At 35.0% G+C, this 15,538-nt stretch overlaps 1 protein-coding gene across 1 annotated transcript in view; it reads right to left on the reverse strand.

Moving 5' to 3' along the window:
• Window positions 1–5,744: 5,744 nt before the first annotated feature.
• The window catches only part of LOC123880395 (dendritic arbor reduction protein 1-like), an 88,950-nt gene continuing 79,156 nt past the window's right edge, over window positions 5,745–15,538 (reverse strand). The window contains exons 3-9 of the mRNA XM_045928493.1: window positions 10,166–10,606; window positions 9,348–9,452; window positions 8,432–8,591; window positions 7,842–7,973; window positions 7,548–7,607; window positions 7,113–7,351; window positions 5,745–6,559 (exon numbers count right to left, since the gene is read on the reverse strand). Coding sequence (XP_045784449.1) covers window positions 7,161–7,351; window positions 7,548–7,607; window positions 7,842–7,973; window positions 8,432–8,591; window positions 9,348–9,452; window positions 10,166–10,606 — 1,089 coding nt within the window. The 3' untranslated portion in view covers window positions 5,745–6,559; window positions 7,113–7,160. The remainder of the gene's footprint in view (window positions 6,560–7,112; window positions 7,352–7,547; window positions 7,608–7,841; window positions 7,974–8,431; window positions 8,592–9,347; window positions 9,453–10,165; window positions 10,607–15,538) is intronic.

Below are 15,538 nucleotides of genomic sequence, written 5' to 3' on the forward strand. Positions count from 1 at the left end.
ATGTAAGGGGAATATTTTCTCGAATAAAATAATTAAACACCAAAATAACAGGTTGTAAACAGGAAATAATATATTATGTATGCTTGTGATAATAACGCTCATCGTCAAATGTTCCTAATACTTATTAATAATTATCTACATGCATTCTACTTTTTACTTAAATTTCCTATGCACTCTGAAATTATGTAATGTGATCGAGATATACGAAAAAGCGGAAGTACGAGTAATAACAATATAATGTATCAGGTATGTATCGGGTATACTTCTAGTGGTATTTAATATTTAAAATGACCTAAAGGTATATTTTGCAATAATTGGTTAGTGTTAAATCGAAAGTTGAGCGCGCAAAACAAGCAGTCCAATCTGAACTACGGCATTATGGTGGAAGCGACGGGCCTGCCCGCGAAATTCAAATTTTATTTGGTTTTTCGCAATTTGTAATCTAATACGACGACGTAGACTTATAGTATTTTACTTGCGACAATGGCAGTATCATCCTCACAGGTTTATATAAAAATCTTTACCCTACGGACCCTTTTAAGTAAAGATTTTTATTTTTATATAAACCTGTGAGAATGATACTGCCACTGTCGCAAGTAAAATAACATAAGCCTACGTTGTCGTATTAGTTTACAAATTGTGAAAAACCAAATAAAATTTGAATTTCGCGGGCAGGCCCGTCTCATGCCCCTTGTACACAAGTGTTAATTAAAAATTTATAACACCCCCGACAAGTGAAGATAACTAGAAAAGAGCTGATAACTTTCAAACGGCTGAAGCGATTTTCTTGGATTATAGCTGCTAAGAACACTCTCGATCAAGCAACCTTTCAAACAAAAAAACTAAATTAAAATCGGTTCATTCGTTTAGGAGCTACGGTGCCACAGACAGATACACACGTCAAACTTATAACACCGGTCTTTTTGGGTCGGGGGTTAATAAAATCTTTTTATTGGGAATTTTACTACAGACATAACATATTTTGAGACAGTGTTATATTGTTATGTACATGTCCGGTTTTATCAAAAAAAAAAAGAAATATAGGTAATTGCAACAAAACACTTCTCAATTTAAAATATTCTTTATGGCATTTTTATTCACGTAGGCCATAAAACTTAAAATAAAAATTATAATAAGATGATAATATAGTTATTTATTAAGTTTAGGAATTTACAACATACAAGTAAATGCAAAGAAAAAGTGGCAAGACTAAATGGCGAATTTTTTTAAAGATTGTCCTGAACGCCATATTATTATAAATTATAGAAACTGATACTTTTATTTTATACTACCGTAGATATATGTTATATAGCATACATTACTTGCTGTGAAACCAATAGAGTCGTCCGCATGTTTGCGATTTAGATGTATTATTTTCTGATGATCTAAAAAATAACTACGGCAAAAGCAAAGAACAGGAAGAGAACAGGAGAGAGAGAGAGAGGTGATATTAGCAGTCTATAGGTACTATTGTAAGGTTACTTTTAAAAATTGATTTGAATTGTCAACAATAATATAAAATTATTAATTTATCTAATGCAGGTAGTTTGATAAAATCGATATTTGGCTCATTCGATGTCATACAATCTGTTGCTAGGCGGCCAACAAGATTGAACTTGCATAAATACGGGTGTTTTGAAGGTTTTAGTTCAGTCTCCTTCCGAGATTCGGAGCGATATCGCATATTTTCAGTATTTGGATTGTGAACTGAATAATTTGATGTTGTGATAGCAATCACGCTCTAATTAACTTACTTATTTTGGCATTAGTTTGTTTAGATTAAAACTCTCGGATAACCTTACACATTGAACTTGTGTTTTTTGTGTTGGTTTTGGAGAGGACATTCCAATAATTCGATAAAAATATTTAAATAATACCTGCTTTTCTGAGTGACGCCAATAATTCAGAAGCGGGACGTGTCTCACGTTGTCTTAATTTCGCTTTGGTATCTTTTTGTAAACAACCCACATTTGATTAAAATTTTTATTGAGTTTAATTTGGTGATTAAAATTTTTAGTTTTTTTTTTTAAAGAATTTAGTCTTTTGTGAAGTGGAAAGTATCTTGCAGTAAGTAATTCAGATTTCGTGTACATCGAATGAGAGAATGGTCGTTTGGATTTATTTTTGATTGGATATTAAAACTGAGAGTTCGGCTGTTCAAGAATAGGTTTTGATGACATGACTAAGGGCAGAAACGCCCATGATTTGACGGAAGGCAGGATAGCCCATGTTTTGGATTCGACTTAGGGTAGGGAAGCCCGCGACTGACATGACAAGATTGATTAGAAACACGCGGACGTGTTAAATTCAGGACGGCCGAACTGTAAGGTTACTTTTTAAAATTGATTTGAATTGTCAACAATAATATAAAATTATTAATTTATCTAATGCAGGTAGTTTGATAAAATCGATATTTGGCTCATTCGATGTCATACAATCTGTTGCTAGGAGGCCAACAAGATTGAACTTGCATAAATACGGGTGTTTTGAAGGTTTTAGTTCAGTCTCCTTCCGAGATTCGGAGCGATATCGCATATTTTCGGTATTTGGATTGTGAACTGAATAATTAGATGTTGTGATAGCAATCACGCTCTAATTAAATTACTTATTTTGGCATTAGTTTGTTTAGATTAAAACTCTCGGATAACCTTACACATTGAACTTGTGTTTTTTGTGTTGGTTTTGGAGAGGACATTCCAATAATTCGATAAAAATATTTAAATAATACCTGCTTTTCTGAGTGACGCCAATACTATGTAGGTATATTAATTACATATTTTTATCTCTTTCTTCTTGTCTTTAGTAGGTACGTAATTTTGTTAATCTGGAGGTGGGCGTTAACAACTGTAACACAGTTTGTAACTATCGCAGTTGTTACCGTTCTTTATTTTTAAGGCAATATAAAGCGTAAAATAAAGATTTTTTCAGTTTTTTTTTTAATATTATGTATGTTTGTGTATGCACTTGGGTATGTATGTCTGAGCTGATTTGATGCATGACGTGTCAATTGATTTGTTATTATAATAAGAAAATTGTTATTATGATCCGGATGACATAGACTACAAATTTTATACAAATAAAATCTAAAATCTAAAATGGGGAACGTGGTTTTGTGTAAATAAAATGATATTATTGCTGAAACATGATTTCTCATGACGATGATGAGAGAATCCGTTTCTAAGTCAAAACCTTTTCAGTCGAGAAAACAAGTCAAATAGTATAAAATCCTTAGATTATTTATGTTTTCAGACCAAGAATTACCAAAATTAAAAATAAAAATAAGTCACTATAATTTTTCCGATGAAACTTAGAAATACTAAGCTATTTCACGTAGCATAAAATAATTTTTTTTTAATCGAACTGCGAAAGACGCCATTAAATAGTTATAAAACGTATCTCGAAGGTATATACGATTTAACAATAACTAAAACAGTAGAAAATTGTAATTTTACATATTTTAATAAGATACCTAAGTAATAATTTTAACTTCACGTGTAGAGCATAGACCGGGCTAGTGAGAGCCTACCAAACAACAGTTGCATATAATGTTATCGTAAATAAAGTGGTTGATATTATGTTATACTTAATTACCGTTAAACTTTGACCACGAATAAAAAGCAAAATGGGTTGCATAAGTCATTATTGATACCTTCATTTGTTTACATGCAAATGTAATATTATTTTGGCCCAAAATTAACAAATCCTGACTCGTGCAACCTAGTTGTTTAAAAACAGAATATATACCAAAGATATGGTAATATTACACAACTTTAACCATAACTAAAGTTGTAACTTTGAACTTTGTTGAATTTTATTTTTGCAACTGAGCTTAAGTAGATAGTATACCTAAGAGAAACAGGCTAAAGTAAATTAGGAGATCCTTCGCAGGCCAAAATTATACCTAATAGGTACCTGCCTATATATTCGGATGCTAATTTAATGAATGTAATGAAGTTTTTTTTTTTAAATTCATTACAGGCACTTCATATTTCTCTGTCTGCTTTTTACTTTTGTATCTATTTTTATCTACGCAACGTCACATTTTCATAGTGCCTAATTACCTGTAAGGTATGCCTTTGGTATGTCTTTATTAACCCGGTCTAGGCGTAGCTTAAACTTTTACAACTTATTATTAGCACAAAATTAGTGACTATAGATGATGGCAAATCTTATTATACAAAGATAGATATTCATACAATTGTGATTTGATATTAATATATTCCTTTATTTGAAGGCGCTCTAATGATATATATTTTGATAAAGGTATAAATATTTGATATCGTGGACGGAGACAATAAGGTAAGGCTAGCTGTGATGACATGTTCGCTCCTCGAAATAGATAAAGCGCTTTCTAATAATAATTAATATTAATTTAAGTACCTATGCTAATCTTAAGGCTTTCGCATATTAAAGTTAAATTACGATTTGCGAACGAATTACCTAAGCGTATTTACCATATTATATTATATTTAGGCAATATTCGACAAAAATCAGTAGGTAAATGGGTACTGCAATAATTTTTATTGTGTGAAACCGGCCGAATTTAAATAATATATCATACAAGTGATAGTGTGAACATGCTTAATAACAACATAAAACGTTATAAATCAAGACTAGAAGTGTATAGCTGCGAATCCGAATAAAACGACCAAGGTTTCTCAATAAGTGAGAATTACTCGTATTGTAATATCATCTTCATCACTGCACTTTGGTCTATATAGGTCAAAAAAGACTGTTTAAACCATACTGCTAATTATTACAATCCTACCCTGTTAAGTGGAATAATAATATCAACTAGGTAACACCCAATCTGCGAAGATCCGACAAATGTCTAAATAGCGATTGCTTGGATGTTATAAAACGTAGAATTCGGACTAGGTATTCATTCATTTCAATGCTTGTTATTAGTAAAGATAAACATATATTAGATCAAGTAGATAATATACAAAATTCGTATGCTGTAATATTATAAATTCTGCCATGATGCTTTGGAGGTCCGCTCGAAAAGCGATCCAACTTTTGAAGACTTATATCCCAGGTCGTGTGATCCGAAAACGCTTCCGTACATTTAAAACTAATTTCTATCTAATCCTATCAATATTTAAAGTTATAAACATAAAAATATCTATAATATCTTGGATATTTCTTGTCTTCTTAATTTTAATTAAACTTACAATAAATTAATCATATCTAGAGAATACTTAGAGCTTTTACAACGAGACGTGCTTGTGACTCCATTGCCACTCCAGTGAGCAAATTTCAATATGCATATAAGTATTGATATACGTGTACTTAAGTTATATAGAAATAAAAACCGGCCAAGTGCGAGTCAGACTCACCCACCGAGGGTTCCGTACTCGGGTATTTATTTCAACATTTTGCACGATAAATCAAAAACTATTATGCAAAAAAAGAAATAAAAATCTGTTTTAGAATGCAAAGGTAAAGCCATTTCACATGGTATTATCTTACTTCGAAAATTGAAAATACTTATTATTATTTGTTCATCAACACATTTTTTTTTGTAATATAACAAATTCACGGCCTTCGGATTTTTTCTTTTGCTTGTTCTATAAGACCTACGTACCTATTACCTACATTTCATGATTTTAGGTCAACAGAAAGTACCATATCGGTTTTCTTGACAGACAGACAGACGGACAGACGGGCAGACGGACAGATAGACCGACAGACAGACAGACAGACTGAGAGACAGACAACGAAGTGATCCTATAAGGGTTTTTTTATTTCGAGGTACGGAACCCCAAAAACACAAATGCTTAGATAATTATGCAAAATGCTGTCAGTTTTATGCAATGTGTCACACATTTATATTAATTGTCTATTTGTTTTGTCACTAAAATAACAAAGATAATATTTTATTGAATAAAAAATAATATTAAGATATTTGTTGCCAGACGACGAAAATGTAGAGCGTCAATCGAAAACATAGGTAAGTGTAAGGTAAGCATTGATTTTTTAATATTTCTTTACAATAGTAATTGATACTTTATAACTTATAATATGAAATATTAATAAATATTGATAACAAGGCGTCACAAAACACTGCGTCCCACTAGAGATAATTGTCATTTTTAATGTACATAAATATTTATAAAATACTTATCAATAAACTATTTTGGATTGATCAATAGATGACTCTGTGCTAACAATTTACAATAATAATTATTTATGTAAAGCGATTCCTTGGTAAAGATTGTACCTGTTGTGCTTTTTAAAACATGTTATAATAAATTTACAATATCGTTAACTAAGTATTGTGATTCGCGTTTGTCCACAAATTCGTACATTTTATCTACTAATATGTCACAATAATGCACGTAAAACATGTTGTGTAGTCATGTATAGTTTATTTTTCCTAAACAATTAGAGACGTTTGAGATAAAATGAGTTGGTTTCTTGCAGTTTCGCTTTATATGCACATACTGTTGTTTGCTTGTCTCCATACGTGTCTGCGAAGTCACAGTACGCTGTAGAATGTGTCCATCAGGCTAGTTTCCAGATCGCACTCTAGAAAGAGGCCTTCGCTGGTTTCCTCCTGAAAAGGAATTGTTATAATATTGTTGTAGACTCCATTTTCGCTCAAGCGACTATTTATGAAAATACATACATACAGGTGGAGTAGTAGCCGAGTTAATTGATAAAAACTTTTGAACTTATCTTTGTGTGGTTGAAATTAGTATAATGAAAATACGAGTACAACAAGAAAGAGATACGAGGGACGTGCGCCTCAAACTTTATAATCAAGACGTAAGAAAGTTAAGATTCTATGTAAATATCTATAAGAGTAATATTGATAAAACAAAATAAATAAAATAAAGGAAATATAACTTAGTTTGAGTTGTTATCAAGAAAGACATTCTTAAGCCTCTGCTCCACTCTACTCTGCGGGTATGCGTTGTGCTGATGAAATAAAAGTAGGAAAAAAGAATTGTTAGGTACTTTAGTAAACTACCGTAATTAATATTTATGTTTAAGATCAGATCAAATAACTAATGATACAGGAAAATTAGGTGCCAATGAGGGGACTGGGGATACTCTGAATATGTTTAAGGGTAATGAAAGGATTTTTGATTACACTGAATACGAACTTGAATAGGTTGAGGCGTAGAAGGTTGGTCCCCGCCTCTCCTCGCGTGTCATTTAGACGTTTTGGGCAAGTGCCTCTTCATGTGCAACGCGAGGTGGTCGGAACGCGCGAAGGATCGCTCGCAAACCGCACACTTGAAGGGTTTAGCTCCAGTATGCTTGCGGTAGTGCCGGGTTAGCTCGTCGGACCGCGCAAATCTCCACTCACACTCCGGCCACTGGCAAGTGTAAGGTTTCTCTCCTGAGAACAAAGAAGGCTATTGAAACATGCAAATTGTAATTATTGTTTCGTCTCATTACACATTCGCTTTTAGAAAGGCGCAAATGCTGGAAGCTTTATTAGGTCTTATTAGTTTACATCCTTCGCCAGTGCGAGACTTAATTATTTTCGCAGTGCATAAAGTATAATAAAATAAGGTAATAAAGTTGTACGTTACCTGTATGAATTCGTTGGTGAGCCTTCAGATGCGAGCTTTTCGTGTAAACTTTGGTGCACCCTGAAATATTCAACTATATTATTTTTACATTTCTAAATATATAACTACTTAGTAAAAAATTTATATCGTTGCAGTTTGTCGCTAGATTTAAATATTCTTATTATGCTTTGTTACGTGTTATTTCTTTGGTTAAATTTCTTATATCGCGTAAGTATCAGATAAACATGCATCTATGGCGGGTAGGTAACTGGGTGGGATATGTATATGTTTATAGATACCTATCAAGTAAGTTACCTATAAATTCGCAATGGTGCACTCTTCTCTTCTCTAGTCCGGGATTGTTTTGCACGGGGGATTGTTCCGCTTGGAAGGCGGAGGCGCGAGGCGCGAATGAGGCGCTGGCGCGGACGGGTGTGGCGCAGCTTTCTGCTAGCACATAAACAATAGTCACCTATCAATTCGCAATGATGCACTCTTCACTTCACAGGCTGGGAATGGTTTGCGGAAGGCGCGAATGGGAGAGCAGGCGCGTGCGAACACGGTACAGGATTCTTATACAAATTATATTCACCTATGAAATCGTCCCGATGTCCTCTCAATTTCTCCTGTTGGGGGATACGAGCAAGTAACAGGGATCTGTTTGCGTTTCTATTAGTATACTAATAATCACCCATAGAATCACCATGATGTATCATCTCTCTCAAGCCAGGTGTGATGTCTGCTGTGTGAAGAATGTAGAGCGATAGAGTACGAGATCTTACTAATAGTCACCTATAAAACGATGCACTCTCCATTTCCCGTTCTGTGTTTGCAAGGCTCGAGTGAGGAACAGTAGCATGCAGGTACGGTGGAAGGGTTTGCCAGTATTAATAAAGAACAATCACCAATGAAGTCACAGTGGTGAACTCTTCTCTTCTCGAGCTCTGGGTTGTTCCGGCGGTTGTACTTGATGGGGGGAGGCGCGAGGCGCGAGTGAGGCTGTGGCACATGAGGGTGTTGCACTGGGACAGGTTGCGGAGCCATATGCAACGGCTGCGACATTGCCTGTTTACAAAATTCATATATTTAACTAACAATTAGGTAACTTATTTTACAGTAACCCCTGTCGGAGACTTGCTAAAGATTCTTTCGTTTGTATTATCCTTGTCCTTGTATTTTTTGCTTTTCGTTTCCCACTGGTTATTATTTTGACTGTTTGATTAGCTAATGTTTTCAAAAAATAAGTTTTTCCTCAATTAGGGTCAATTTAATCGAAAATTCCGGCTAACCAAAACTCTGCAGTTTCTATAACAGTTTTTTGCCCTGATTTGCTATATAATGGTTTCCTAACAAAATTAATGTAGGACTAAAATAAGGTATATGCATATTAGCAGAATACAAATAAAAGTACAATTCTAATGACCTGAGACGCCTCAACGGCAAAAAGCCGAACTCCATCCAATGAAAATGTCATTTTTCATGATGACGCATGTCACACTAATATTATAAAGGAGAAAGTTTGTATGTGTGTGTGTGTGTGTGTGTGTGTGTGTGTGTGTATGTTTGTTACTCCTTCACGCAAAAACTACTGGACGGATTGGGCTGAAATTAAGAATGGAGATAGATTATACCCTGGATTAGCACATAAGCTACTTTTTATCCCGGAAAATCAAAGAGTTCCCACGGGAATTTTAAAAAACCTACATTCATGCGAACGAAGTCGCGGGCATCAGCTAGTAAAACAATAAAGTTTTGCACCAATCAAATATTGGACAGGAAATGTCATGCAGTAAAAGTTGAAGCGAAGGATGAAAGTGTTACCTGTGGGTGATGGTGACCTTGTGACACAGGGTGCGGTGGTATATGTGGCGCACGCAGTAGCGGTGGTGCGTGGTACGGGGGCGGTGGTGTCCGACGCGGGCCACCCTGCAAAGATCAGAACATTCTTCCTTGTATAATAATTAGTAATTTCATCAGCATTTTATCAACAAAATCACTCGTAATTTTAGGGTGTTTTAATTTTTATGCATTGCCTGATTTTGCCTTTGAATTGTAAGAGTTTTTTTTTAATGAATTATACTCTGTAGTAAAATATATTCTGTTGTTTTATTAAATAAGTATTAATAGAGGACTTTCATTCACTCGCTCCGTACAAACGTGGTTTCATACTCATTTGAATATTCAGCAACTAAAGTTAATGTATTTTTGTATCCAAGTTTTAGAAATTAAGTAATATCTATTAGTGACTGCGGTTTTCAGATTACCGTAAAAATGTTTAGTTTTAAAGTTACAATATGAGTTTAATTTTTTTTATCTAAATCCTTGAACCCGTGTAAACCATAGATAGATATTAGTTCCTATAATGTATCAACAAAATGTGATTGAGTTTGTTTGCTTAAGATTGAAATGAGAGCCAAACTAAATACGATTGTTTGGAGCGAACTTTGAATAAACCTCTCTTAACTGATTGAACATTTCACTTACCATAATCCCATCCCTCTCGAGTTGTGATGACATTGCTAAAATTTGCTTTTGATTAATTCGCAAAATAAAAAGTACAGTCGCGAGCAAAGGATGGTACCATCTGACGCATAATCGCTAGCAGTCGCAAGGCGATGTCAATCGGCTTTTAGGATTACCTGCATTGAATTTCCTGGGCTACCCTGATCGGATCCGGGCGGCGTCAGTGGAGACATGTAGACGAGTCTCGAGGGGGGGTATTTCGAGAAGGATGTCGCCGGCTGTTGGTGCGGCTGATGCTGCGGTGGCTGCGGATGCGCGTACGTCGGCGGAGCGCAGAGCCTCTCCGTCTTGATCTCCAAAGGGCTGAGTAAAGGAGTGGCGCACTCCTCGAGCAGCGCGTCCTCAGCCTCCAACTTAACGTGGGTGGCCCCGAGAGGAGCGAGCATGTTCGCGTTCTCAGGATCGATGTTCCTGATGGATGAGGCGATGTCCTCCCAGAGGGCAGGACGGAGGAAGGCATCGTCACGCGAAGTCGTTCCGCCATCGAATAGGTCCATGTGGGCGGACTGGAGTGAGGCGCCCTCTTGCTTGCACAGCAATGACTCCAGCTCAGATGTCTGTGGGAATAATAGAGTCACCTATAATATTATATTACCTACGTATTTTAGATTCAAAATTATTATTATTTAAAATTGGAATGTAAATTATTTACCATTAAATCCATTTATTATTATTTACCATTATATCGTATTGTATCTGTTAGGTACTGAGCACTAGTACCTAGTACTGAGTATTAGTACTTCCCGATTCCTTGATCAAGCGCAAAGCCAGAAGCTCTGTCGCTGTCTTCTGACATAGCCTATTTGAAAAACTAGACGACTAAACTAAACTTTATTCTAAGAAGTTCTTCGAGTTTATGATGCAAATCCTTCGATCAGTAAGTATAAGAGCAATCCCAAGAGGGCCACTGTGGCTTTTAAGTCAGATCCCAACACAGAGATTGTTAACAAAGATATTGTTCTGATTGAAAATCAATATCTGATACTTGTATATTACGGTTACGCTAGTTATTTTCATATTTATAATAACTCCAAAGTAGGTATGTTAATAACAGGTTCGTATCTACTACGAGTAAGTACTATAGGTACGTAGGACGTACTTAGGTTGCTGCAGGTTGGCGTATTCGGTAGGTATATATAGGTAGTTCGGTAGGGATATTGATAATATACATAAGTACATCGAACAGTGATACGAATTATTCCTATCGAAAGGTTGCATTCGTTGGCTGGTTACAACATAGTTTTAGAAGTATGTACGTAGGTAGGTGTACTTAATGATATCTAAGATCTACGTATGTATGTATATGTACGTATGTAATGGTGGGATAACTGCTTACCAATAAATTGAATACTTTGTTGAATTAAAAATCCTACAGTTGAACTAAAAATGCTCCTGTGCATAAAAATACACTACAAGTGTAAATTAAAAATTTAGAACACCCCCGACAAGTGAAGGTAATAATAGTAATAGAAGGTAGTAATAGGTAAGGAAGTACAGTAATAACTAGAAAAGAGCTGATAACTTTCAAGCGGCTGAACCGATTTTCTTGGATTATAGCTAAGAACAGTCTCGATCAAGCCACCTTTCAAACAAAAAAAAACTAAATTAAAATCGGTTCATTAGTTTAGGAGCTACGATGCCACAGACAGATACACAGATACACACGTCAAACTTATAACACTCCTCTTTTTTGGTCGGGGGTTAAAAAGAAATCAAACGAAGCATATGTATGGTATCTTAGTAAAATATCTTAATAAAATATAACGCCTAACTATTACTTGCGCTGCACCAAAATGTGAAACGTAAATAATTTGACAAACACTAATGTACTATAATGAGAAGTACAATTAAAAAATACAAACTAGCTGACTGACTGATTGATTGACTGATATCTTGATTGTATTATTCTATATACATTTTTAATCAGCCGAATCAGGTTGATACGACGAAGAATCACGTACTAAACTAAAACGCTTCCGTACCACATAATTTTCATACGAATAATGTTGCCAAGTAAATTTAACGAACAAATACTAAGTGTTTTACATGTTTGTGTTCGCCTCAGATTAATAAATAAATAATCCCACCTGGAATAGTCTAATTATTATTTTCAGATTTAGTCTTTCACTTGTCCCAAGAGAGCATAAAATAATTAAGTACATAGATCAAATCAGAAGATCCCTTAAAAATTTTCCTGTTTTTGAGTAAAAGGGCAATAACAGGGCAGATGAACGACAAAGTGATCCTGTAAGGATTCTGTTTTTACATTAAGGTATACGGAACTGTAAAGAAAATAGAAAAGATAGTAGGTACAATGTATTCCCGTTTCCAATATCTCCGTAGCACGGGCATAAGCGGCCATTAGCATACAATAGAGAGCTCAGCATGCCCACGGCGGCGCAGGTGACGCGCTTTACGCATTCACTTTATAAACTACTATCTTCCAATATTAGATCACTTCGAAATTTTATATATGCAGCAATGTACCATCTATTTGCATAACGAATAACAAAGGAATATACATAAGCACCTCTACGATGGCTTAATCCGCCTGAAGGTGCACATACTCGTAATGTGTCACAATTTAGTGCACTTATGACATGCCAACAAAAAATCTACCTCAATATAAGATTCCCAGCTGACCCATATGAGCAAAAATAATAGTGTAGCTGTAACTTATTAGATACTAGCTGATGCCCGCAGCTTCGCCCGCGTGGATTGGTCAGATCCCCTGCAGCATCAGGATTGAGGAGTTGGACTCCAAATTTTTTATGAAACAATGTCGCAAAGTTCCTCTATCGATTAAAAAAGAAATGACGCAAATCGGTTCAGAAATCTCGGAGATTTCGGTGTACATAGGTAGAAAAACACAACTCCCTTTTTGAAAGTCGGTTAAAAAAGTAGCCTATGTTACTCCCTGGTCAATTCTCTACTTGTCTGTGAAAATCCCGTCAAAATCGGTTCAGCCGTTTCCAAGATTAGCCTTTTCAAACAGACAGACAGACAGACAGACAGACAAAAATTTTACAAACGTGTGATTCAGTTATAATATCGTTCAAATAACCATATGACCTTAATATGCGGTAGTTATTTCGAAATTACAGACAGACACTCCAATTTTATTTATTAGTAAGTATAGATTGTGCTTATTACGTACTTATTGTGCTTAAACTTATATAGGTACATTGAATAATGTGCACTCGTTTTAAACAAGCTACTCGTAAGCATCGTAAAATGGCGTTCAATTTGAAATGATTATTGAGCAAATATCAAGATCAACCTGCTCCGGTGCAGCTGAGGCTGAGATCGGTAACCCTTTGCGAGGTGGAACCTCCTTCGTAGTGTCGTAAGCGCGCCGGACCGCGCGAATTCCTTCTTTGACCTTTGCGGATCGAAACGATTGCGCCAGAGTCTCCTCCACCACGGCTAGACGAGCTTAGGCAATTGCGCCACAGATTAGATGTGTTACAGATCGCCCAGGGCGTTTGTAGCGCCAGCTTTATACGTACGTCACTTGATTTGATTATTATATTTCTTCACATGACAAAGTTCAAAACTAAAACCTGACTACTTTTAATAAACGTTGAAATATAGATTTTTTTTCAGTGGCTCAGTGTATTTTAACATTGTAGGTACTATTTTTATATTAATGAACTCAGAATTGTCTCTTCTTTCATTTGATATCTCTCTCGATACGATAGCGAAATATTTTTTTCAGAAGCCATCAACTTTTTTGCGTGTAGCATATTGTGTCATATTGATTTTGTTCGTAAAAATTGTAGCAAATGTCACCAAGATCATAATAACGAATCGTTTGTCACCTCATTCATCAAACAAGTGTAAATTAAAAATTTATAACACCCCCGACAAATTAAGGTTACAGTAACTAGAAAAGAGCTGATAACTTTCAAACGTCTGAACGGATTTTCATGGATGATAGCTAAGAACACTCTCGATCAAGCCACCTTTCAAACAAAAAAAAAAAACTTAATTAAAATCGGTTCATTAGTTTAGGAGCTACGAAGCCACAGACTGATATACAGATACACACGTCAAACTTATAACACCCCTCTTTTTGGGTCGGGGGTTAAAAAATCGGGCCAGTAGGTTAGGCGCTATAGTGGAACACGCATACAGAGATTGCTGAAATCATAACCCTTCCGTTTGCCGTAGTCGGGTAAAAATGTAATATAAATATATGTGTTATTTTTAACAATAACTACTATCAAGAAAATATAATTTATGCCAAAATTATTCAGATATGCATAAATTGTTCTGGTATAATAAGTCAGATCGATTTCAAAACAGGTCTTACGGTTCCTAGGTCTTATGCAAGCTTTTTAGATGTTCTAATATTTTCTCAGTATTAATTGATTACAATAATTGCTCTAATAGGTAGTTCTTATAACAATATACAATATTTAATTTTATCTTCGCTCATAACTTTAAAATCTTGTTAAGGAAAAGTTATTCATTGTCGATCTTTAACGTAGGTACATCTCTAATATGAAAAAAATAAAGCAAGGAAAACAAATCAAAATTATGGGAAACTGAATACAAGAAAATTTTGAAAAAGTTTTTGTCGAGTTCGTTGAATGCGTGCTGAAAGAAAATGATTCAATTTAATTTCATTAAGTTTAAATGGTTTTCCACGCAGATTTCAAACGACAAAAAAGCCTTTACGAACTAGTGAGATGAAAACTACTATCGTGTAAATATACACACTGCTTGCTTAGACCGGAACTGCCCTGACGCACTCCGCGCGTCTCGATTTCCTATGTTTTTTCCAACACGAAAAATTATAAAATAAATTGCCTTTAAAATAATTATTACACTACAAATACGAAATATATTAAAAACTTTAAACATAATACCATCATTAAGAGGGCTCTCTCCGTCACTCGTTTCATACAATCGTAGTTCCAACTTCATTTGAATATTAAGCAACCAAAGTCCATGAAATTTTGCAGACATATTCTAGAAACTATTATCTATGTCTGTGGTTTTCCAGATTTCTGTTAAAATATTCGGTTTGTATGTTACGCGGTCTTGAAAAATTTCATACAAATCTTTGAGCACCTGTAATTTTAAAACTACATATTTTTAGAAAAATCTAAAACACCACAGACACAGGTATTAGTTTCTAGAATATGTCTGCAAAATTTCATGGACTTTGGTTGCTTAATATTCAAATGAAATTGGAACTACGATTGTATGAAACGAGTGACGAAGAGAGCCCTGTTAAGAAAAAGAGGAAAACCAATGCGAATGACATAGACGATTTCACCTTCAAACTAGCAATTTTGACATGTCATGACCCTCTATTGACAATTAATCAAGCAGACATTTCAATCTGCGAAATTTACGCGGACTTTTAGTATTTTGACGTAGGAGGGTAAACGATCCAGTAAATGAACAAATAAGGACTACCCTGACATTGACCTAAAATTAAGGTATACGAGAATCGTTCTATATATAATTTTTATATT

Source organism: Maniola jurtina, chromosome Z, assembly GCF_905333055.1.
Source record: "Maniola jurtina chromosome Z, ilManJurt1.1, whole genome shotgun sequence".
NCBI classification, from domain to species: domain Eukaryota; kingdom Metazoa; phylum Arthropoda; class Insecta; order Lepidoptera; family Nymphalidae; genus Maniola; species Maniola jurtina.